Genomic DNA, 26,776 nt, shown 5'->3' on the forward strand with positions numbered 1-26,776 from the left:
CCAGGGAGGATCCAGCTGGCATCCGGACCGGAGGATATCCCGTGGCGCCGACCAAGGAGGACCCCACCGGCCAGAGGAAGACCCAGCGACCGATACAACGAGGACGGACAACCCATCTGCCGCCGCTGCAATCAACCCGGACATATGGCAAGGTACTGTCCTTTAAACTGGCACAACCTGGGGGTAGAGGGCCAACCCCTAGGAATAAGATCACCAGGCCCATCGAACTGGCGTGACAAATACGTGGGAGGACGTCCAGTCTTGCCTGTGGTACTGGATGGCATTCCTATGAGTGCCCTACTTGACACCGGGTCACAGGTCACCACCATCCCGTACGTGCTCTTCAAGCAGTACTGGAATGACTCGGATATAACCCGCTACCCAGACGACGACTTGAGTATCATCGCCAGCAATGGTCAGCCCGTGCCACAGATCGGATTTAAAGAGATGACCATTAAAATCGGTAAAGTCAAACTGGCAGCACAGGGACTGATCATTGTGGACATTGACAAGCGCGAGAGTCACCCAAAGATAACTCTAGGAACTAATGTGATTGAAAATTGTCTTGCAGAGGTGATTCTCATTTTACAGCAGGTTGCCAAGAACGCTAGCTCCGGCCAGCAGCGAGTGCTCCAAAAAGAGATCCGGGCACTGATGCGGCGGCAACAGGTGGAACTCTCCGGTGGTGAGATTGGTAGCGTGAGAATGTGTGACCCTTTCCCTATTGCCATGCCCCCGAAAAGTGAAATGATGATTTGGTGCCGGGCAGCTATTGGTCTGAGAGGTAGAGATTACCAGGCAATGGTAGAACCAGTCTACTCAGATAGTAGGCCCACCATTTTGACGGCACGGGGGGTGGTTGAAGTACGCCATGGGAGGGTGCCCGTTCGCATAATAAATATCGGGAAGAGGGAAGTGTACCTGCCCCGGTATGCTACGCTAGCCAAATTGTATACCATCAACCAAAATTCTGTACAGTCAGTGGAACCCTTGCCTCCATCTCATCCAGAGGAAGGTAACGGCTCTAAGCAACAAACGGAGGACTGGTGTCAGCAACTGCATTTGGGTACTGACTCCACACCTGCTCACCAAAAGCAGGGAGTCTACCGGGTGATCCAGGAATACGAGAGAGTGTTCAGTAAACACCCGCTGGACTTCGGGCAAGTAAAGGGAGTGGAACATCACATCCCCACGGGAGATCATCCTCCCATAAAGGAAAGGTATCGTCCCGTACCCCCTGCACACTACCAACACGCCAAGGGGATGCTTAGAGACATGAAGGAGGCTGGGGTAATCAGGGATAGCTGTAGCCCCTGGGCAGCTCCACTAGTCTTGGTTAAAAAGAAAGACAACACCATGAGAATGTGTGTAGATTACCAGAAAATCAACCGTATCACACACAAAGATGCGTACCCCTTACCAAGGATAGAGGAGTCTTTGGCTGCTTTAAAATCTGCTAACTTCTTCTCCACTTTGGATCTCACTAGCGGGTACTGGCAGGTTCCTGTCGCAGAGGCGGACCGGGAGAAGACTGCATTCACCACCCCGATGGGACTTAGCGAGTTTACCTGCATGCCGTTCGGACTCTGCAACGCACCAGGAACCTTCCAACGATTGATGGAATGCTGTCTGGGACACCGGAACTTTGAGACGGTCCTGCTGTACCTGGACGATGTTATAGTTTATTCCAAAACCTACGAGGACCACCTGAAACACCTGGCGGAAGTGTTTGAAGCCCTGGCAAACTACGGTCTGAAGGTGAAACCGTCGAAGTGTCACCTGCTAAAACCAAAAGTGCAGTACCTGGGACACGTGGTGAGTGCTGACGGAGTGGCTCCCGACCCTGATAAGATCACCGCGATTAAGGAATGGCCAAGACCCTCCAGCGTAAAGGAAGTGCGTGTCACACTGTCACAGAATACTGGAGGTAGGGGGCCTAAGCTGACCCTAAGCTGGGGCCCTGACTAATCCCTCATCCTGGAGGTACTGTTAAAGGTACAGAGGTCCAGGCCGCCAGCGTAACCCCTACCTCCTGAGGATCCCTGCACCACAGTAATCTAGTCCTGAGAAGGACCCCGATCACAACAATTGGGAACCAGCGATAATATGCCCACACACAGTATTTAGACGAACGAGACAGTACAAGGGAAAAACCAAAACCACCTTGCATACAACTTCAACAAAACTACAACAGAGGGAACACCAACGGGAAAGGAGATAAATGATAAAGCGAGGAAAGGGAAATAACACTTTCAAATACACTTATCTCAGCAACTCCAAACACCACGATCCGCTCTGTAAGTCTGAATGAAAAGCTTTCACCGACACCTCACAAACAGACCTGCAGGAATATAAAGGAGTCTCACTAACGAAGCATTGATTGCAGCTGGGCGAGGCTGGACCTCAGCTAGCCCAGAGAGAGAGAGAATTAACTCCTTCACTGCCGAGAAAACACAAAGCACCAACAAGTCAGCTGCGAGAAGTCAGGCTGTGTACTCGTGACGATCTTCGTGGCAACACACCCGTGACAGTACCCCCCCTTCTACGAGGGGCCTCCGGACCCTCAGGGCCAGGTTTATCCGGGTGAGTCGTGTGGAAGGCCCGAACTAATCGGTCTGCGTTAATATCCGACGCAGGAACCCACATCCTCTCCTCAGGACCATACCCCTTCCAATGAACCAAGTACTGAAGGGACCGGCGATTAAAGCGTGAATCAATGACCCTCGATACCTGGAACTCCAAGTTACCATTGACAACCACAGGAGGGGGAGGTAAAGGTGACGGTACCACCGGCGCCACATACCTCTTAAGCAATGATCTGTGAAACACGTTGTGAATTTTAAACGTAGGGGGGAGGTCAAGACGGAATGCCACCGGATTAATAACAGAACTGATTCTGTACGGCCCGATGAACCTGGGACCCAGTTTCCAGGAGGGAACCTTAAGTTTAATATTCCTGGTAGACAACCATACCTGATCGTTCACACTTAGGTCCGGACCAGACACTCTCCTCCTATCAGCCATACGTTTGTATCGGTTCCCCATAGTATTCAGATTCTTCAGCACCCCTCTCCATACTGAAGCGAGAGATGAGGAAAATCGTTCCTCCTCCGGAACCCCCGAAGAGCCCCCCCTACTGAAAGTACAAAACTGGGGGTGAAAACCATATGCCCCAAAAAACGGGGACTTACCAGTGGACTCGCTTCGCCTATTATTGAGAGCAAACTCTGCCAGAGGTAGGAAAGAAGCCCAGTCCTCCTGGTTCTCTGACACAAAACACCGAAGATATGTCTCCAAGCTCTGGTTCATACGTTCCGTCTGACCATTGGTCTGAGGATGAAAAGCCGACGAGAATGACAAATGCATCCCCCGCCGTGCACAAAACGCCTTCCAGAACTTGGACACAAACTGAGACCCCCGATCAGACACCACCTCGGAGGGTACCCCGTGAAGCCTCACAATCTCCCCAATGAACACCTGCGCAAGAGTTTTAGCATTAGGGAGAGCCGGAAGAGCGATAAAATGTGCCATCTTGCTGAACCTGTCCACTACAACGAGTATGACCGTTTTACCCGAAGACGGAGGGAGGTCCGTAATAAAGTCCATAGACAGATGAGTCCAAGGACGCTCCGGGATCTTCAAAGGTAAGAGGGCCCCAGACGGACGGGTATGTGAGGTCTTAGAGCGCGCACAAACCCCACAGGACGCGACAAAAGTTACCACCTCTTTATGTAAGTTAGGCCACCAAAACCGACGCGAGAGGAGATCCACAGTTGCTTTACTCCCCGGGTGTCCTGCAAAAACTGAGTTATGGTGTGCCTCGATCACCTTTTGTCGCAACTGATCTGGAACGAACAGTCTCCCCGGAGGTCCAACAGGGGCGTCCCCCTGAGCCTCCAATATCTCCTCCTCCAGCTCAGAGCATACTGCCGAAACCACCACCCCCTCCTGAAGAACAGGAATCGGGTCGTCCGTATTCCCGGCCCCAGGGAAACTACGAGATAAGGCATCCGCCTTTACATTTTTAGACCCAGGACGATATGTAACGACGAAATTAAACCTGGTAAAAAACAATGACCACCTAGCTTGTCTGGGATTCAGACGTTTAGCGGACTCCAGATATAGCAGGTTCTTGTGATCGGTGATGACGGTGACCGGATGAACTGCCCCCTCCAAAAAATGGCGCCACTCCTCAAAAGCTAACTTAATGGCCAGGAGTTCCCTATTGCCGACATCGTAATTCCTCTCAGCGGACGACAATTTTTTAGAGAAAAAGGCGCACGGATGCCACTTACCAGGGGACGAACCCTGTGACAATACTGCTCCCACCCCTACCTCGGAAGCGTCTACCTCTACAAAGAATGGCTGAGACGCATCAGGTTGAATGAGTATGGGTGCCGAGGCAAAACATTTTTTCAAGGAGGAGAATGCTTGACAAGCCTTGTCAGACCACCTAGAAAAATCCGTCCCCTTTTTAGTCATGTCTGTGAGAGGCTTAACCACGGACGAGAAATTACGAATGAACTTCCGGTAATAGTTAGCAAACCCCAGGAAACGTTGTAGTGCCTTAAGATTCTCCGGCCGATCCCACTCAAGAACTGCCCGCACTTTCCCAGGGTCCATACGAAAACCGGACGCAGAAACCAGGAAGCCTAAAAACTGGAGTTCCTGTACGGCGAACACACACTTTTCCCACTTGGCATACAGTTTATTATCCCGCAAGATCTGTAACACCTGTCTAACATGCTCCTGATGAGACACCAGATCCGGCGAGTAAATTAAGATATCATCCAGATATATGACAACAAACTGTCCCACCAGGTGGCGAAAAATATCATTAACAAAGTGTTGAAACACCGCCGGGGCATTAGTCAGACCGAATGGCATGACAAGGTTCTCATAATGCCCCTCCGGAGTGTTAAAAGCCGTCTTCCACTCATCCCCCTCCTTCATCCTAATCAAATTGTACGCCCCCCTGAGATCCAACTTAGAGAACCATTTGGCGCCCACGATCTGATTAAAGAGATCGGGAATAAGTGGGAGCGGATACGGATCTCGGACCGTAATCCGATTAAGTTCACGGAAATCCAGGCAAGGGCGTAGGCCTCCATCTTTCTTCTTAACAAAGAAGAACCCCGCGGCCACCGGTGAAGATGAAGGTCTAATATGCCCCTTAGCCAGACTTTCAGAAATATAATCCTTCATGGCCTGCCTCTCAGGACCAGAAAGGTTATACAACCTAGCTTTAGGTAACTTGGCCTCAGGGAGCAGTTTTACAGAACAGTCATACTCGCGATGAGGAGGTAGTTCCTGACACCCATTCTCCGAGAATACATCCTCAAAGTCTGCCAGAAATGGAGGTAAGACCCAAGGAGTAACCGCACCGATGACCGTGTTCATGCAGTTTTTATTACAGAATTTACTCCATTGGCTTATCTCTCTGGTTTGCCAATTAATAACAGGGTTATGCTTAGCTAACCAAGGAAGGCCCAACACTATAGGAGTGGGAAGACCCTCCAACACGTAGCAAGACAACAGTTCTTTATGTATTGCCCCCACTTGAAGTTTTACGCCATGCACAGCTTGCAAAAAACTTCCCTGACCGAGAGGCCTGGCATCGATCGAGAATATGGGGATGGGTTTAGCCAACTCACTCAATCGCATACCTTGAACCCGGGCAAACCGAGCATCAACCAGATTAGCCCCGGCCCCACTATCCAGAAGAACAGATATCCTCTCAGTTCTCGTACCCACCACCACCTCCGCCGGTACGAGAAACTGAGACGAACCTAGGGACGAAATACCTACTCCCAGATTGCCGTCCACCACACAACCTGGGATCAACAGTTTTTTCGACGACTCTTTACTCAGCAAGGGGCGGGATGGACACCCCCCAATAAAATGTCCCTTTTTCCCGCAGAGGAAACACCTTCCTGTCTTATGGCGCACCACCGGTCCCCTTCCCCGAAATGATGTCCTTCCTAATTGCATAGGCTCCTCCGGACTGACCAGGGGAACCACCATATGAGGGGACCTTGTAAGAGGTGGAGACATTACAGGGGGTAGAGTTATCCCGCACCTCTCCCGAAGCCGTCTGTCAACGCGAATAGCAAGGGCCATAGCGGCTTCCAGTGACGCGGGAGAGTCATACTGTGCCAACACATCCTGTAATTTGTCGGATAAACCATGACAAAACTGGCTCCTAAGAGCCGGGTCATTCCACTGGGTGTCTGTGGCCCACCTACGGAACTCCGAACAGAATTCCTCCGCCGGACGATCTCCCTGCTGAATCCTACGTAACTTAGACTCAGCAAGGGAGATCCGATCTGGGTCATCATATACGAGTCCCAAAGCAGCGAAAAACCTATCCACTGACTGGAGAACTGGGGAGCTAGGGGGAAGAGAGAACGCCCAAGATTGTGGGTCCCCTTGTAGGAGCGAGATGACAATTCCCACCCTTTGTTCTTCACTGCCCGATGACCGAGGCCGCAGCCGAAAGTACAATTTGCATGCCTCCCGGAAAACAAAAAACTTGTCCCGCCCCCCAGTGAACCTGTCAGGGAGAGCTACTTTAGGTTCTGGTCCGGCTTGCTCCAGAGGATGCAAAACCTTGGACCTAACGTCCGCCAGCCCCATGGACAAACTCTGCAACTGCTGAGCTAGACCGGCTACTGGATCCATGGTAGCTGGAGAAAAACTAAGTTGGTCGGTGAAAATGTCACACTGTCACAGAATACTGGAGGTAGGGGGCCTAAGCTGACCCTAAGCTGGGGCCCTGACTAATCCCTCATCCTGGAGGTACTGTTAAAGGTACAGAGGTCCAGGCCGCCAGCGTAACCCCTACCTCCTGAGGATCCCTGCACCACAGTAATCTAGTCCTGAGAAGGACCCCGATCACAACAATTGGGAACCAGCGATAATATGCCCACACACAGTATTTAGACGAACGAGACAGTACAAGGGAAAAACCAAAACCACCTTGCATACAACTTCAACAAAACTACAACAGAGGGAACACCAACGGGAAAGGAGATAAATGATAAAGCGAGGAAAGGGAAATAACACTTTCAAATACACTTATCTCAGCAACTCCAAACACCACGATCCGCTCTGTAAGTCTGAATGAAAAGCTTTCACCGACACCTCACAAACAGACCTGCAGGAATATAAAGGAGTCTCACTAACGAAGCATTGATTGCAGCTGGGCGAGGCTGGACCTCAGCTAGCCCAGAGAGAGAGAGAATTAACTCCTTCACTGCCGAGAAAACACAAAGCACCAACAAGTCAGCTGCGAGAAGTCAGGCTGTGTACTCGTGACGATCTTCGTGGCAACACACCCGTGACAGTGCGGCAGTTCCTCGGGTTGGTAGGCTACTACCGAAGATTCATTCCCGGTTTCACCAAAAAGGCAGCTCCTATGCAGGACCTTCTGATAGGCCAGTCCAGGAAGGCCAAGAACCAGAAGCCGCCCTTCAGATGGGAGAAGCTGGAAGAAGAGTCCTTCCGCCAGCTGAAGATGGCCCTCACGGGGGATGAAATCCTGGCGTACCCTGATTACAGCCAGCCCTTTATCCTCTACACCGACGCAAGTAACATCGGGCTAGGAGCCGTACTGTCCCAGATCCAGCAGGGGAGAGAACGGGTAATTGCTTACGCCAGCCGAAAACTGCGACCCACCGAAAGAAACCCTGAGAATTACAGCTCATTCAAGCTAGAGTTCCTGGCGGTAGTGTGGGCAGTCACCGAACGGTTTAAGCACTACCTCGCCTCTTCCCGGTTCACCGTGTACACGGATAACAACCCTTTGACACACCTGGACACTGCAAGACTCGGTGCCCTGGAACAGAGATGGATGGCCCGCCTGTCCAACTATGAGTTCACGATCAAATACCGGGCAGGACGCTCCAATACCAACGCGGATGCCTTGTCCAGAATGCCAAACCTACCGGACGTAGGGGAAGATCCAGAGGAACTGGAAGAAGTTGAACTCCCCGCGTTTCACCGTCATGGGACTACCCAGTATTCCCACCGTGTAAGGGGTAAGCAATCCGCTACGTTCAACCCCTTACCTCATTACAACTGGGCGGAAACGCAAGACAGTGACCCCGCCGTCCGACTAGTGAAGGAGATGCTGACTCAGCCAGATGCCCGCCTTGACCCAGACGCTCCGGAGGAGACCAAGCAACTGTGGGCTGAGAAGAGTCGACTGTTCCTTTACAAGGGGAAGTTGTGTCGCAGAATGGTTAACTCCCGGACGCATGAACTGATCTGGCAAGTAGTGGTGCCAAGAAGAGATGCGGCTATGGTACTGGAGGTATACCACGACGGAGCTGGGCACTTCGGGTGGAAGAAGCTGGAGTTCCTGCTGCGCGGGCGATTCCACTGGGTAGGCATGAGAGGAACCATCGAGAGGTGGTGCAGAGACTGTGGCCCATGCAACCTAAGAAGGAAGGACCGTGCCAGCCAGAAGACTCCCCTGCAGTCCATCGTCACCAGGCAGCCGTTGGAACTGGTAGCCTTGGACCATGTAAAACTGACCCCCAGCAGAAGTGGCTACGTCTATGCGTTAACCATCGTGGATCACTACTCCCGGTTCTTGGTTGTAGTCCCCGTCAAGGACTTAACGGCTCAAACAGCAGCTAGAGCCTTCTAGCAGCACTTCTGCCGTCCACACGGATACCCAGAGCAGGTGCTGACGGACCAAGGACCTGCCTTTGAAGCGGAAGTCTTCCAGGAGTTCTGCACTCTGTATGGCTGCTGGAAGATAAGAACAACACCCTATCATCCGCAAACCAATGGACTTTGCGAGAAGATGAACCAGGTGGTGATAGACCTTCTGAAAACATTGCCCCTGGAAGAACGCAGTCTGTGGCCTGAAAAACTGCCTGATCTGGTGGACCTATACAACCACATCCCTGTAGGTTCTACCAACTGTACCCTGGCTTACCTAATGAGAGCAAGACCTGGTAAGCTGCCTGTTGATCTGGATATGGGAGTCCTGACACCCGAGGACACTTCACCAGAAGCAGACTGGGACACAGAGAGGCAGCAGCAGTACCGGAAAGTACAGGAGAGCATTGAGCGAAGTCTCTGTCAAGCAAGAGAAAGACAGGAGAAGACTTACAACCAGTATGCTCCCGCTGTTCCCCTGGTACCTGGAGAGCAGGTCTTGAAGAGGAAAAGACGGCTCCACAAGTTGGACGACCAGTGGGAGAAGGACCCGTACACCGTACTGCCATCAAGCCATGGAAACCCAAAAATCTGCACAATCAGTAAGGATGGAGGAGAAACCACAGCCATTGTCTCCCGAGATCACCTGAAGAAGTGTCCCGAGCAGCTACGAAACCCTAAAGAAGATCAAGAAAACCCTCGACCCGCAGAGGAAAGGGAAGAGATGGTCAGTACTGTACTCGGAGACTTCCCTCGGTCTTGGACACAAGTAAATGGCGCTGTTGTGGTACCCGTCCTCACCTTCCTCCAGCCAGCATCCCAAGTACCTACGGAAAAACAGGTGGAGCTGGAAGAGCAGCCGGTCCAGGAGGCAGAAGACCCCACACAAGCAGACCAGGAGAATCGACCCTCTGCTTATAGTGAGCCTGCCGTGCCCCTAGTGAGCCAAAGAGTCCGTAGACAGCTGCCCAGCTTACCTTTGACAGCTCCTACACCCTGTAGCTCAGGATCGGTCAGTAAGCTCCGTAGGTCTACTAGGGCCAATAGAGGCCAGTTGCCCGTACGTTGGAGGATCTAAAGTGTTCAGACTGTTTTATTGGTATTTACCTGTTTACTGTTGCTTGTAAATAATTATGTTTTTCCAGTTATTTTATAGGTGTCTTTTGTGGATTAACCGGAACTCTGTTGTATATATGTTTGGAGCGTAACCCAGGAACGGATTATAGACTGTTAAAGACTCGGGGCAGGACAGACCCCTACCTGGTTACTGCTCCCCGTTCTTTGGTGAAATGGACACCCTTTTTGCTTCAAAAATTGCACCCGGTTGCGGACATTCCGTGACCACCCTAACGTGTTTTTCCTTATTGTATTGTTCCTGTTTATACCCTGTTATGTTTTCAAAAAATATGTTTAGTCCCGGAGTACTAAATTTTACTAGGGGGGAATGTGGCACCCCAGGGTTCTGGTTACCACAGTAATAGCAATATTACGTCTGTGAGCAGGTGGGAGGTCTCCTGGTCAGGAACCCTAAGCATGCCACACCTCCTGCCCAGTCCTGGGAGGGGAAGAACTTCCCCTATATAAACTGGGGCTGAGGTGGGGTTAGGGAGGAGAAGAAGAAGAGAAGAAGAGGAGTCCCAGACAGAGACACAGTCTGGTCTGGAGTGTAGCTGATACAGGGAGAGTAAGATCAGGAGCTCTGTGGGAGCAGTGATAAAAGGGGTCTGAGACTGGAAGCTGTAGAGCTCGTCCTGACTGAAGAGATCTCACCGGACACGGAGTCCGAGGCTGTGGGGACTGTTCCATACCCAGCAGCAGAAACCGTCCGGCAGGGGATTTCAGGTCCTCTGGCCAAGAAACCCGAAGGCACGGTCACACGCAAGGGACCAGCACCGCCGTCGTGGAGCGGAGGCTACCAGAAGGCCCCGAGTCACCGGCCATACTGGTGAGCACCACACGGTACACTCAGGGACGTGGGCTACTTTTACCCGCTTCTAGCAAGGTAGCCAGGAAGAGTACAATTAGTTGGGGAGGCCTACAACTCCGCCTGGCCAGGGGAGATCCTATCTGCTCACGGACTGACCAGACCCCGACCGCTAGCCAGTACTCCCGGGAGGGTCCACCTTTGCCACCAGTAAAGACCCTGAACTACACCGCACCGTCTCTGAGTGGTTCCTGGTACCTGCGTGCAATTCTACCATCCCCATCATCCACGTCTGCTGCCCTGAGGCTCTACCCCTCCCGTTGGGGGTTATACTACCCACGCTGCACAACTTTACCACCGGCCTCAGCGGTCTGCCCTGCAGCGGCGGTTTCGTAACCGCATTCAACGGGTGGCGTAGTCGAACACTAAACATCTTCTGCTAATTCCGCCACTTAGTTTGACACCCTGGGCACGGACCGGGTCACCGCCACGTGGACTACTAACCCTATCGGATCCGGCTCCGGGTATCCCCCACGTGCGCAACGCTACACAACACATGGCCCAGGGGGCGCGTCACAACAATTAGAGATTTGGAACCATAGCTATTGATAGACTTGTCAAAATTGTCAAAAATAAAAGATTGGAGGTTTTTTTTGCTTTTTTTAACATAATAAAGTGAACAATTCTAAAACAATCCTAAAACAAAACAAAAAAATTCACTACATTGAGAATTCAGTTAAATTTCCGCCGCCATATACTGTAGTTCATATACTATATACACATTGGTCATGTAGTCATAAAAATGCTTACCATAGCATTGTTGGGAGAAAGACAGAACACAGCATGTATAGTATATGTCTGGCCTTCTTTCCTAGCAGCCAAAGCACTGCAAATGCCTTTTTGCCCTTTTCAAGGTTGAACTTGATCATGTAAAAAGTACAGTAGACTGGGCTAAGTAATAAAGAACACAGAGAGTCATCATTTACACCGGGCGCCGAAAATAGAAACTTGATGGATTCTAGGTCAGAAAGTGTTCCTAAATTGTCATTGTTTGAGGTATATTTCGGTTAGTCCAAACTTCCACTAGAAGATCTCTATATTAATGTATTTCTCATTGGCATCTGTCCAAAGCCAGGATGAAGGGAGCCACTCTGAATGTAAAGTATAAATGGATGACTAGATGCTATACATCTATATTGCTTTATTTGCTTTCATCTATTACTAAATCTATTTAATATTGATTATGGTAAAGGTTTACTGTTTAACCAATGGAAATTTACATCTACATGTCATTAAGACATAAAAGCAGCAAAAATGTGAAAATCAGATAAAGTGTTATGTCTTCATTTGAATAGGTTTGATGAATAAACGGATATATTTCATTCTTTATGCTAATTGGGAACTACCGCCTTGAATTATTGTATCATGTTGCTATTTTGCTTGCACATTTTCTAAGTAGCAGTTTGAGTAATTTGGTTTCTAATGAAATGTGGAGTAAACAGCTCACAATTCATGCCCCGGTGTCATTACATTATGAAATGCTTACTGTTTGCATACAAAATGACTTCAGACTTGACAGGCCTCTTAGGAAAGATTGATGTTACTCATGGAAAAGTCTGGAGCAAAGTTTTTCATGCTGATATGTAAAGCCTGGATGAATATTTTATTTTATGAGATAATGTTTTAGCATCTACTTCATCTTCTTTTATTTTACTGTTGTACTTTTAATTATAGAACGGCTGATTTGATAAGTTTTTATTAACTTTATAGCTTTGCTTTACTTCTCTTATGCTGATTATAAGTGACATGATTGTTTTCTTCTCCAATCCGATACCAAGCTAAATCCAGAAAGCTGCAGATTCCTTGTTGGGCTCTGTTCACATGTCCAGCAGTTATTTCTGATCCCTTGTTTGAGCTTTCATTTTTTCTCCTCTTCTTTCAAGAATCGTAATCTTTTTATTTTTCATTCGACATAGCCATCTGAGGGTTTGTTTTTCGCGAGACGAGTTGTAGTATTGAATGACTCCATTCAAGTTACCATACAATGCGCTGGAAAACAGGAAATCAATGACAAGTGCAGTGAACATAGCAAAAAACAAAAGCAATTGTGCAATTTTTTGGGGGGTTCTGCTTTTATGGCTTTTATTGTTCAGTAAAAATGATCTGGAAATATGATTCTTCAGTTCAGTATGAATACAGTGATATAAAATTTGTGATTTTTATTTTATTTAGTGGTGAAAAAAATGTCAGATATTTTGTGTGTGTTGCCATTTTCTGAGACCTATAACTTTTTATTTTTCTGGTGCTGTGTTTTTTGCATGCTCATGTTTTCAGTAATACCATATTGTCATACAAACATGTAGCTTTGTTTGCTTTTTATTGCATTTTTGAGGACTGATACAGCCACCAAAAATAGTCATTTTAGAGATTTGCAATTTTTTTTTTTGCTCTACAGCATTAACTATATGATTTAAAAGGAATCTGTCGTTAGTATTTTGCTCTCTCATCTCAGAGCAGCATGATGCAAAAACACTGTGATGTATCTGCTGCAGATCTAGCAGTTCTCTGAATCCTGAGCTGTGTATAATCCCGCCCACATCACTGATTGGCAGATTTGTGTGTACACTGTGCATAGGCAGAAACTGCCAATCAGTGGTAGGGACGTGGTTGGACTATTAGACAGCAGGTTTAATAGTCCTCTAGTTGTAATTGCTGATAAAACAATGATTTTATAAAAACTACAGTAAGCAGCCCAGTAAATGACACATCCCTTAAATCAGAGTCTCTGTCCCTACATCATGCTGCTCACAGTAATATCGAATATATATATATATATACACACACACATACACACACACATACACACACACACACACACACACACACACACACACACACACATATATATATATATATATATATACAAAAAACGACAAATGCAGCCTCAAGTCCCCAATGGGGACTAAAAAAAGGAGTAAGAAAAGAGAAGTGTTTAAATAATATTATAAAAAAAATAAAAAAATTTGAACAACCCCTTTTTACCACCTTTCAAAATAAGGATATGAATATATGAAAAAAATTATATATATATATATATATATATATATATATATATATATATATATATACACATATATATAATTTTTTTCATACATTCATGTCCTTATTTTGAAAGGTGGTAAAAGGGGTTGTTCAAATTTTTTTAATTTTTTTATAATATTATTTAAACACTTCTCTTTTCTTACTCTTTTTTTTAGTCCGCATTGAGGACTTGAGGCTGCATTTGTCTTATTGCTTGATCTGTATAACACAATATTGAATTATCATCAAATGCTGATCCCTAGCTCTGTGCCTTTAAATATATTATGCATTAAAACAGTGCAATGTACAATCTTACGCAACTATTGGGGACTATGAAATGAGTTCATAATATTGAATTGTAGCATATTGATAAACAAATTAAAGGCCTGTGGCTGGGCTTCAGAGGGTACCAACATACCAGCTATGAGGGCTATAGACACCCATCAGCATCCCGTGATCATTTGGCAGGAGAAAAGATGAACTATAGGTGCCGAAAACAGCAAGTGCGCCTTGAATGAAACTGTCAGCAGCATTTAAGGGTTAACAGCAGCAATTAAAGCTAGCTCCTGAGTCCGTTCAATACACCGGCACGTGACATCATATGGCAGATGTTGGGAGGGGTTAAACAGATGCCGTCATAGCCTATTGGTGACAGATGCAGCTAATAGGCATCCATCGCAGGCATCCATTACCCATTTGCTATAATAGTATCCGTTAAATGAAAATAACAAAATGTGTATCAGCCATTTAGAAGACAAAACAACACTCCTCTGGCATCTATTTGACTAAAGAACTCCTTTGGGCATGTTTAGCATGTGCATTGAGAATTTTCCCGATGTATGGGTTACACCTCGGGAAAAAGGGCAGTGTGAATGAACAGTTCGCTTTTTAACTTTCTGTTGGCTTGCGCAGTAGGTAAACACAAAGCATTTCCGGTAAGTCTTGAAGCTTACATTCCAGAAAATAAAGTATAATCCTACAGGAAATGTCTAACAAAGTTATTGGATTGTACAGGAAATGGCCATGATGGTTGAAGACTGAAAACTTGTAAAGAAAAAAGTACAGACAGTTCTAATGTTGAAATAACAGTAGATTATATCACAAGCAATGCAGCAAAGGAATGTCTTGTATTGGCTCATTGATAAGTGAAGTAATGGAGGACTAAATGGAGAAAACAAAAAAAAAAGTGGGAGAATGTCCCGAGCAATCAAAAATATTCTCTTAGAGCTAAGGACTAGAAGTGTCAATGGGCCTAAATCTTGGCACATTATTGGTCTCCAAAGGTCCAGCAGAAGATAGTACTGACCCTGGAGTCAATCACTTACTTTCCTATGTGATCAGTAACAGATTAGCTTTAGATGTTATTAATGAGTTTTCATGTCCATTAATAGTACGAAAGATAAAGATTCAATTCTAAGTAGCCATGTTCAGGTGCTGCATAGAAGAACCTTCAGAATAATTTCATCTTGTGGGCCCAGGGAACCTTAGTCTGATTAATAAATCAGTAGGATCATAAAATTGGAAATGAATGAAAATCACTGGATTTCTAGAAGAAACACATTTTTTTGTACCAACTAGGAAAAATCATGGTCCATCACAGACCAGTGGAGGGAGATATTAGAGCTAGTATCTTGGCTTTATACCTGAGTAAAGGACCCCTTTGAAGATGTTTAATGCCAAATGACTGTACAAGGGAATCCCTTAGGTAAGAGAATAAGTGGTAAGCTGGTCCTTACACCTCTAGCATAAGGGTAAGGTAAATGATTCATGTCATGAACTTATGTCATGTACTTTGTCCCCCTTTTTTCAGCTCTACATTGACATTTGTTAGTATAAGGAAGGGTATCAGTTGTCTCCTGAACATACGAGGGTCAGTCAATAAGTAATGCCTCCTATTTTTTTTCTCCTTTTAATTGGCAAGAAATTCAAATGCAATTACATAGGTTGAAAACCACAACATTAACGATTAATTTGTCACTTTTCAATATAATCTCCATCCAATTCCACAGTCTTGGTCCACCGTTTAACAAGGGCATGTATTCCAGAATGGTAAAAAGCATTCTTGGGACCCACCGTGCACAAACTTTTCTGTATCCCAGTTGTCCAATAATTTTCATCACACTGCCTTTACTGAGGCAGATAATGCCACACAATTCATCTGCAGTCACCCGGCGGTCACCACGAATGATGTCATCGACTCGCTGAATGTTGCTTGGAGTCACTGCGGTCACTGGCCTGCCACTCTGCATTTTGTCAGCCAACGGTGATGGCCCTTCAGCTGTGTTACAGTGACGAACCCATCGTCTAACAGTACTGACATCCACTGTTGCATCACCGTACACATTTTTCAGTCTCTCATGAATTCGAATGGGGGTTTCACCTTCTGCATGCAAGAATTCAATCACAGAACGTTGTCTAATACGAACATTGATGTCAGCCATTTTGAAAACGGATACAGTCCTGCCACCTGTTGGTGCAGGAAGTTGCAATTGCTGTGGATTGGAGAAGAAGGTTTGCGGAATTGTGCCAAATTCGAATATTTAACATAGCTACCTTATTTAAGGAGAAAAAAAATAGGAGGCATTACTTATTGACTGACCCTCGTAGATCTAGTTATTTTTGTCTGTGTTACTCCCAGCAGCTTTGTCATTGTTGGATTGGTAGATTGTATCATACTCGTTTTTTATCTAACCACAAAGTGCTTTTTTTCTGTATACCTATAGGAATAATTGGTTGTAATACGTGAAAAGGCAAGTGCTAGGTAAACTAAATGGAACTGGTAATGTCTGAAAGAAAGGGCAAGGTGAAACCAGGTAATACAACTAGCATTGATGTAGTATTCAGTTTATCTGGAATTCATATTAGATTTACTAAAATAGCTAGGACTAGCAAAGAAGATCGAAATCTACAATATATTAGTAAAGCCACCATATCCATTACATGGCTGTCAGCGAATCAATGGTTCAACCGATCATTTGGCTACCAGCTATACATACACAGGAGCGCTTGGCCAAGTGCTCCTGTGTTTTCCATGAAAGGACCGCTGGTAGACATGTCTGGTGGCAGCTTATCTCTCAGAGAACAAAAGGATTGTCAGTCTGAAACTGGACATGCCAAACTTATTTTCCCTGACAACCATCTATTGGGGGGGAGTCGGGAGCCCCCATATACATTAGACTGTTAGCCAAATCTGTCAATATCAGTAGGTTTAGCTGACGGTAGTCTAATATGTATGGGGTTGTTTTCAGCATCTGAGGACAAGGACTAATGTCAGTGATAGCAGTCTGTGTACAGCACTATATGCACAGTTATAACACTATAGTTGATGGATAGTAAATAAAGAAGACGTGCCCCAGGTCAAAAGTTTAGGCTCTTAATTTATTCTCGCTGCTCCACTGACTATTCTGCTATGGTAGCAGCATATTTCAGGTAGAACTAAAGGATTATTAGTCTGAAATTGGACATGCTGGATTCTTAACTTACCCAACAATCAATTGTCCGGGGCCCCCATACACATTAGACTGTTGGCTGAACTCGTCATTATCAACAGGTTTGAGAAATATTAACCCTTTCACAACATGTGCCGTACTTGTACGACACATGATGTGTCTCTCCCTTTGGCGCGGGCTCCAGCACTGAGCCTGCACCTTTCCGATCTGATCAGCTGTCTTGTGCCCCTAACAGTCACAGGTGGAATCTCGATCCACCCGCAGCTGTTAAAATGTTAAATGCCGCTGTCAACCTCTGACAGTGGCATTTAACATGGCCTCGGTGGAAGGACGTCACTAGTACCGCCCCCCCAAAAAATAAAAAAATCTAAAAGTTTAAATCACCCCCCTTTCGCCCCATTCAAAATAAAACAGTTAAAAATAAAAATCAAATATACACATATTTGGTATCGCCGGGTTCAGCATCAGCACAGCGTGCTAAAAACAAGGCCTTACCTGGCCCCAGATCCCGAAAAATGGAAACGCTATGGGTCATGGAAAATGGCGATTTATTTTTCTTTTAATTTTTTTTTCACCACTTAAATTATAAAAGAACTTATACATGTTTGGTGTCTGCGAACTCATAATGACCTGGAGAATAATAATGGCAGGTCAGTTTTAGCATTTAGTGAAGATGGTAAAAAAAAAAAAAAAAGAAAACAAATGTGGAATTGAATTGCACTTTTTTTTGCAATTTCACCGCACTTGACTTTGTTTCCCATTTTCCAGTACACGATATGGTAAAACCAATTATTCAGAAGTACAACTCGCCCCACAGAAAAGCCCTCACATGGTCATATTGACCAAAAAATAAAAAAGTTATGCCTCTAGGAAGAAGGGGAGAAAAAAACGAAAGCTCACAAACAGAATAGGGCTGCAGCATGAAGGGGTTAATGTGCATGGGGTGGGGAAGAGTTTAATTCTTATGAAACTCATGGGAAATCTTACGATAACCTGATATTCAGCTCACTCACGGGTCAAGGATTTCCTCCCCACGGAAGGTCTTGAGGTATGGCAAGAAGTCAATGAAACTAAGGTACATCCAGCAAGGCATCCATAAAAAAAATATTTTTTTATTGCAAATCCATTAAAATCAAGACATAGCGTAAACGCAGACGTGTTTCAGACTAAACATCCTTAGTCATTGCATACACCAATGGATTGGATGGGTTGTTACCGACATCTGGTGAGATTTTCATATCAATAGCACTTTTAGAAATTTATTTACTTAGAAAATTGGTGACATGTTCAATACTTACTACACCCACTATATCATATAGTTGTCAGCCGAAAGCAATCTTTTTCAATCCCCTCTGAAAAGTGCAAATCGCAAATTTGGTTCCGCATAGCATGGATTTTCAAAAATGAAAGGGCAATGACCTGCTAGGAGACATTTCTGTTGGCTTCTTATCTCCTCTGGGAACACTGTCATATCTAATCCAGGAACATGTTGAAACTTAATGCCCGATTCTTCTTTCTCCCCGACATCATCTGTTTGAGGATTGTTGGGAGGCCCCAATATATTTACATGGTCAGCCAATTCCTACAAAATTGATGGGTATACTTTGCCTTGAACATGTAATGTGAAACCTCACAGTCAGTGCCGTATGTGATGAGGATTTCTGTTTGTCTTTATTTATTTGACTGTACTATTACTTATGGAAATATAAAATGCACAACTCTATGTCTATCCTATTTGAAGTTTCATCCTCGGATAGATATGTAGAAGGAAAGAAATAACTTACTGAATATATAAAATGTCAATTATCTGGTGAAGATAATGATATGGTTTATGGCCATTTACTGTGAATAGGAATAGTACTCTTTGTGAGTTATTGTCTCCACTATTACTCTGACTAGTACATACATTACATAGATACATGGAACGGATGATGGGAAGAAAAATAATGGTCACAACCACACTACATATTACAAGGGCTCCACAACCCACATCTTCACCAGACTTAATCACTAGTAATTTATTTCCTTGCCACTGAATCATATCCCTGCTTATATATTTTAATAAAGAGAGGAAGTATCTCAATCTACTAAATCTCTATCCAAGTATCTAACCTTTTACTTTGTTCCACATCTGATAAAGGAAGTTAGATAGGATTTATTCTGATCTAATATGTCTACTCTGCGTGTCAGCAGTGCATGTGATGGTAGGATTTTCGCTAGCCACATGAAAATAATGATGTTTCCTGACTCCTGTGATTGCTTGTTATTTGGAAATTCAATGTGAGTTCTAAGTCACCTGGCAGTACAGCAGCTATTTCATTATTTTCTATAAAATATATTAACCAGACTACCGTACAATGTAACATGGTAACTTGATAATTGGTAATTAAACATTTGTTCTGATACAGAATCATCACAACTGTCAAATTGTTGTGAGAAATGCAGTGTGAATACCACCCATGTATATTGAAAAGCGTACTGTAGATTATAATTTTTATGCGTGCAGTTTTTACAGTATATATCAGTCCATGTCAACACCCCATAACCCATACACTATAAACAACCGGCGGTCCACCCTTTACTCTGTACTGACATTCTAAACCATCAATTCAGAGAAAACTGGATGCAGGAGATCATGTGATCATGAGGTGCAGGGAGAGAGCAGGTGCTCTTTTCTGCTATTCAAACGAGGCTAAATTTCACCAGTCACTGGGGCTAAAATACCAGGCCCGGTTACAGGGAATATCAGCAATAAAAATAATGTATTAATATGTTTAAGTGCCCCCTCCCCCCAAAAAAAAAACTCTTTTAAGACCTTAAACAGGGCACAGTTCGTAAAATAAATGAAGAATAAAAAAAGAAAGAGAAAAATAAACTAAACTAACTAAAAAAAAAGGAAACACCACCAGTCCAATTCAATGTTTATAATTATGCCCCTGTTAAATGTCCAGTAAAAAATAATTTGGATAGAAAAGGGAACACAATTTAAGATATTGCAAAATGGTCCTTTGTTGTCATAATAAAAATGTGAAAAATAAACATTTACTTTCTTTTTTTTTTAAATTTTCCACATGTATAAGCAAAAAAAAAGGAATATAAAAACGACATGAAAATTTAGCCTCATGTAGCCCCATAAAAAGCCAAATAATTATATGAATATCCAAACAAGTTTTTTTTTCGACCATTAAAAGTACATGCACAATAAAATTTGAAAATGTGCCTGCTCATGAACGGGAAAAAATGGCTTGGTTCTGAACTAATTAAAGAGAATTTTTCAGTACATTCAACCCTTAACCAAAAAAACAAACTTCATTAGAAAAGCGCTTCTGTATTGCTGAAAAATCCCCTTAAGGCTGTGTGCCCACTATGCGTTTTTTAAGCGTTTCCGCAGCGGCAATTCCACTGCAGAAACGCTTAAAAAACGCTTGGTAGAAGGTCTGCCATGTTCCCCAATGATAATCCGCATGTGCTGTGCACATGCTGCGGAAATTTTCGCTGCGGATTATCATTGCGGACAAATCCGCAGCACTACCAATTATTTTGCGGAATCGCAGTGTTTTCACCGCCATTGACTTGCATTGGATCTCATGTCATCCTCATCACTGCAGCTGTACATGCGGATAACTTGCGTTTCAATGTGCGGATGGTACCCGGGTTTGGAGAAGAGGACGGGTCACGTCGGCGGTCGCGTGACCCATCACATGATTAAATGACGTCATGGCCGGTCTTCAGTGTACCGCGAGCTGCCGGCAAGCCAGAACGGATCGGATAAGGACACCGGGGGCCATCAGAAGGTAAGTATAATATTTATTTTTTATTTTTTACCATTCTTTCGGTCACACTATATAAATCCATGCCGTTTGCATGGATTTATATAGTGTGACCAAGTTGTCAAGCACTTTCCAAGTGATGCTAAAATCGCTTGGAAAGCGCTTGACAACCCGCATGCGGAAATGCATGTGAAGAACGCTTCACATCCGCTTGTCCCTGGCAGGAAAAACGCTTCACTTCCGCTTGTCCATGGCAGGAAAAACGCATGTAAAATCCGCATGCGTTTTTTCTGCCAGGGAGATGCAGAAACGCTCAGGAAAAATCCAGAGCATTTCTGCATCGTGGGCACATAGCCTTAGAAGTGATGTGCAAATGAGGCTGGAAGTGCTCTGGACAGGATGGAGCTCTTTCAGTGTCTTGGCTCCCAGCTTCATTCTCAGCCCTCCATTAGGTGATTGACACACTGCAGCCGAGCTAACTGTCAATCACCTAGAGGAGGGCAGAGTTAGCCCGAGAATGGAGCTGCGAGCTGAAGTTCTTCATCCCTGAAAGATCACTACCAGTCTTATTTGCATTTTATTTCTAAATTAACTTTTCAACAAAACAAGCCTTTTCTTTAATAAAGGTACAAAATTACTTATATTCTCATAGTTACAGTCTACACAGTCTATGTTTTTTGAGGGGAAAGGATTGAATGAACTGACAGATTCCCTTTAAATGGGTATACCAAACATAGGCCTTAAGCTCAGTATGAATAGAGTCTTAAACCCATTGTTAAGTCCCTTGTTGATATTAAGAGCAGACATAGAGTAGAAATTGTAACTCTCCTTCTGAATTCAGTGAGTGTTCTCTAATACTTCTTTATTGCAACGAGACCCCTCAAGATCCAATTAAAGTCAAACCCTTTAAAAGGATTGCAGGAGCAGAAGTTACATAAAATATTATTTTATTTATTATTATAAATTAAATATACAAACATGTTTTCTACTTTATACCAAGTTTCTAATTTGATTCAATATTTGGTTTTCTAGCTTAACATCTGAAAAGAAGATTGAATCCAAAAATTATATCACTGACGAATACTATGTCAGCTGTTTGTAGCTCAATAGAAACTGTTGAATCATCAGCGATAAGCCTGGGAGTGATCAGGCTGCATCCGTGTACTGTGATATCCTTTTCATTCACTGGTTGACAGGTTTTGGAATACTGCTTTTTATATCTGATGACGGGATATTTGCTGATCTCCTACAGCTTTGGAAAGGATTACTGTGTGCTCATGCTGGTAAGCTTCAGATGATGTCTGATGCTATCACAGATAAGTTCTCAATATTTCTAAGAATAGTCTAAGGTTGTACTTTCTGAGAATGACACAATTGTTATCAGGATTTGAGGTCAAAATTTGACAAATATTTGAAAGATGAATTTCCAATTTATTTAGCACTCTTATAATACTAATAATTGATCAGAGCTGTAATTGCCTTTATAGGGCCTATGGGGAATGGAGACCTATACCGAATGGAGAGTCTAAACCCAAGAGAGAAGCTACAGTTCTTATCTCTTATACAAGTGACATACCAGGGAGTCAATGAGCTCTGTTCCATGTTGACTTAGAATTTTTTTATATTGGAGTGTAAAACTCTATTGTAAGTGAAATAAATGATTTATGCTACTTTATCAAATCAGATTAAAGCAGTGAGTAAACCATAGCAGAAACGATGACAACCAACCTTTATAAACTATCCACAGAAAGTGGATGATTGTTAGAGGGTCTATCTGTTGAGATCCCCGCTGATCCCGAGACCGAAGAGCCCAAAGTCAATTGTATGAATAAAGTGGTAGCGGTTATGTGTGACCATCACTTCTATAAAGAGTGAAAACAGCAGTGGTCACACGTGCTCTCTCTACTCCCACAGGGGTCTTTGGGACCCCAGTTCTTGTGATTGGTGGGGGTCCAAGCAGTCAGATACCCATAGGTCATACATCCTGTGGATAGGTGATATATGTCCTTTTTGGGACAATCTTAGCATCTGAATTCTTTATGGTTGCAAAGCAAGCTTAACCTGGTTCTGTTTATTGGGGTTGAGTTTGTCAACTTAGTGTGACAAATTCTTGACAAATAAGGCTGTATATGAGGGATACGGTTTACTTTTGTGAGCCAGAAGCTTTTGATATTATACTACTCTGCTGGAAAATCTATTGTAAACTTTTTTTCCTTCATTTTATAAAAACAATAACATTTCATACTGTTCTGGTGCAGCCAAGACATCTTGACTTGTGTGGTTGGAGATGTTGTGTGGTTGGTGCGTTGTGGGGAGATGTCAAAATATAAAGTTATTATTATCTTTATCTAATTCCTGTTTTTATCGAGGAGATCCTGTATTTTTTCCACTCATGGAAAAATAGAAATTGGCATGGATATCACTGTGGATAAGACTGCTGTGTACACAACAGTGTAAAATGGATTCCCGCATTCAGAAACTTCAAGCTATTTTAATTAGCTATATAATTGGTTCCTGGCTTCAAAATGTCAGTCGGGTTTATATCTATAACAACGAAAAGGTTGTGTTAAGATAAGTGTAGGTTATCATAAAAATGTGGATAACAAAACTGCTTTTAAATACAGCAAATTATTATTTTTGGACGTGTTTTTAAATGAATCACTACTAAGTTTTGTTAATAAATGGAGAAGGTTTATCAAAACCGATACATAGGAAAAGCTAAATAATGACACCTGGCAACTAATTAGGTGACTATTTCATTTTCTAAGGGTCTTTAAAAAGAAAAGGTGTAATTTAGTTCTTACGGGTAAGTAATTTATTTTAATGTGGGTTATCATCACCCATTACATGATAAATATTTTGGGTCCCCTATCTTGATGTACAGTTTGGCCCTCTTGTGTTTTCTGCTTTTTGCTTAAATCTGTCATAAATTTAAAAAATAAAAAGATTTACATTGTTATATTTGTTTTTTACTTTTTATTTTTATTTTGTGTTTTTTCACTTTTTTTATGTAACAATTTGTTCACTGGTGGATGCAGATAGAAGAGGGCCTCTGTGCAAGAACAATATATGGGCCCTTTGCAGTTTAAATGCCCATCATAATGCACAATTACACCTGCTTTAGAGGTTACCTCTTGGGCCCCTAGTTGCACTACTGGTATGTCCGTCGCTGAACTTATTATTTTCCTAACCTTAGCACTAATCCTAACCCTAGCCCTAACCCTTGTTAAAGTTAGAAAAAAGTGTGTGAAAATGTAAAATTGCTATGTTAGTTCTATTTTGTTCTTAGGGATGACACATAATTTAATTTTGGATAGGTCCCCCAGCCGGTCTCTCACAAAATTACAACTGAGAAGAGAGCTAGAAAGCTGCAGGAGAGCACAGTGCAGCACATGAGCAGTACATGTGATTTATTCTTGTCTTGCTCAGGGTGTGTCATCTTGATTGCTATCTCATCCGCTGCTGTGCTTTGCATAGGCAGAAACTGAGTGACAAATTTCACTTCATTATGATGAGTTTTGTCATCTCCATCATTGCCTATGCAGAGTGCAGCATTCAATGACATACTCATCTCAACTGGCAGTAGCAATGAAGATTTCAAAGCAGACACCAGGTGAGCACACATTGTGCCCTTGTGCAGGTCCTCCTGAACAAAGATGACCGAACCTGAACTTAAAAATTCAGGGTTCGTACCGAAAAGTTAGTGGCCAGTGCTAAACCCAGAACACGGACTTCTCTCGGAAGTCCGTTGAAATGTTCAGAGCTCCAGGAGAAGAAAGAGAATTTTCCAGCTCAAAAGTTCAGGTCACCATTGTTTTCAATGGGGTTATGGTTCTAGTTCAAGTTCAGGTACAGTTCTGGTCCCCAAATCGAGCTTTGGAATAAAGTTTGGGTTGAGTACCAGAACCTGAGCTTTCACGGGTCCGCTCATCCCTACACCTGGATGATTTGCCGGTTTGGAGAAATGGAGAGGGAATGTTGTTCTGTCATGGAATCTAGCCCCTAAGGCAGCCACCACTGTAGGGAATATATGTAGGGGATTTTACAAGGTTCTTGCTTTGTTTTTCCACATCTAAAGCCATTTTACAGCTGTGTTACCACTGTGCATTCTGTGGTTTGTAATGGTTATCATTTCTTGGTTTCTATGACGTACATAGCATACATTATTTTAGGATACCTGGAATGAATTGTTTGCAAATATTGCTATCTCCTTCTGCACTGAAGCTGCTTGGCTGTTTGTGTAACCTTTAAATGTAATTGTTCTTGGGATGTAAGTTCTGTAAATAGCGGCGCGGCAGCTTTTGACAAATAAAGGCGCTCATACAGACAGAAGAATACGAGGTTGTTAAGCAGAATAATGTATATGTGGGAAACACAGGTGTTCTGCACAATAATAAAGCCAATGTAAAAGCCCAAACCCAGCTGGAGCTGCCACATTTCAATGCCACTCATATAGGGCATGGAGAAGTAGGAATATTATATAATAAAATGGGAACCATTTTTCGTTGCATTTTTATTACTAATTTATATAATTTTGTTTTTGTTTGTAAAGGGGGAGACCGGGAGCGAATGACTGCAAACCATGAAACATACCTTCTTATGGCCAGCACGCAGAATGACATGGAAGACTGGGTGAAGTCTATCCGCAGAGTCATATGGGCACCATTTGGGGGAGGTGAGTTTGACATACCACGGACATCAGAAAAACATTGTAGGAATATTAATAGGGCATGTAGGTATGATTGCTTAAGAGGTAGATACTGAAGTTTATGGCAGTGTTTAACTATTTCAGAATATATTTGTCTATGTAGTTCTGTTTTTTTTGGTTGGTTAAAAGATTATTTCCTGCTGTATTTGTTCTCCATTAGATATATCCCGCTTGACATGGCACCGGTGTATCTATTGGTGACACAGCAATCTGCTTGAAATTGGGGTTATTTCTTTTTTACTTTGCCAATGAAAGATGCAAAGTAAAGAAGTACCAAAATTGCAAAGTCTTCTATTTTGACACAAAAATGCAAGTATGTAAATCTAGATCTGTTTGATTTGTAATCCTTAATTGTGTCAATTTCATACCTACTTACCTACTGTGCTTTATGATAAATCTAGCTCCTATAATAACGACATTATGGTAAGTTGCATAAGTCTGAAGGCACAAAACAGTATGCAGAAATGTATGTTGAAGCTAATACAGGTGCATCTCACTAAATTAAAATATCATCAAAATGTTAATTATTTCAGTTCTTCAATACAAAAAGTGAAACTCATATATTATATAGAGTCATTACAAACAGAGTGATCTATTTCAAGTGTTTATTTCTGTTAATGTTAATGATTATGGCTTACAGCCAATGAAAACACAAAATTCATTATCTCAGTAAATTAGAATACTTTAGAACAACAGCTTGAAAAATGTTTTTAAAATCTGAAATGTTGGCCTACTGAAATGTATGTTCCTTAAATGCACTCAATACTTGGTCGGGGCTCCTTTTGCATCTATTACTGCATCAATGCGGCGTGGCATGGAGGCGATCACCCTGTGGCACTGCTGAGGTGTTATGGAAGCCCAGGTTGCTTTGATAGCAGCCTTCAGCTCGTCTGCATTGTTGGGTCTGGTGTCTCTCATCTTCCTCTTGACAATACCCCATAGATTCTCTATGGGGTTGAGGTCAGATGAGTTTGCTGGCCAATCAAGCACAGTGATACTGTTGTTTGTAAACCAGGTATTGATACTTTTGGCAGTGTGGACAGGTGCCAAGTTCTGCTGGAGAATGAAATTTCCATCTCCAAAAAGCTTGTCGGCAGAGGGAAGCATGAAGTGCTCTAAAATTTCCTGGTAGACGGCTGTGCTGACTTTGGTCTTGATAAAACACAGTGGACCT

General features: G+C 43.6%; 1 protein-coding gene across 5 annotated transcripts in view; it reads left to right on the plus strand.

Annotated features, from left to right (window-relative positions):
• Positions 1-26,776, plus strand: part of ARHGAP24 (Rho GTPase activating protein 24) — a 1,313,999-nt gene that overhangs the window by 1,181,258 nt on the left and 105,965 nt on the right. For all 5 annotated transcript variants that reach the window (XM_073637122.1, XM_073637123.1, XM_073637121.1 and 2 more), the window contains one exon: positions 25,447-25,569. In XM_073637122.1, coding sequence (XP_073493223.1) covers positions 25,447-25,569 — 123 coding nt within the window. The remainder of the gene's footprint in view (positions 1-25,446; positions 25,570-26,776) is intronic.

This window comes from Phyllobates terribilis, unplaced genomic scaffold (genome assembly GCF_046119375.1).
Source record: "Phyllobates terribilis strain yellow unplaced genomic scaffold, ASM4611937v1 Scaffold_1__5_contigs__length_1240528914, whole genome shotgun sequence".
In the NCBI taxonomy this organism is placed as follows: domain Eukaryota; kingdom Metazoa; phylum Chordata; class Amphibia; order Anura; family Dendrobatidae; genus Phyllobates; species Phyllobates terribilis.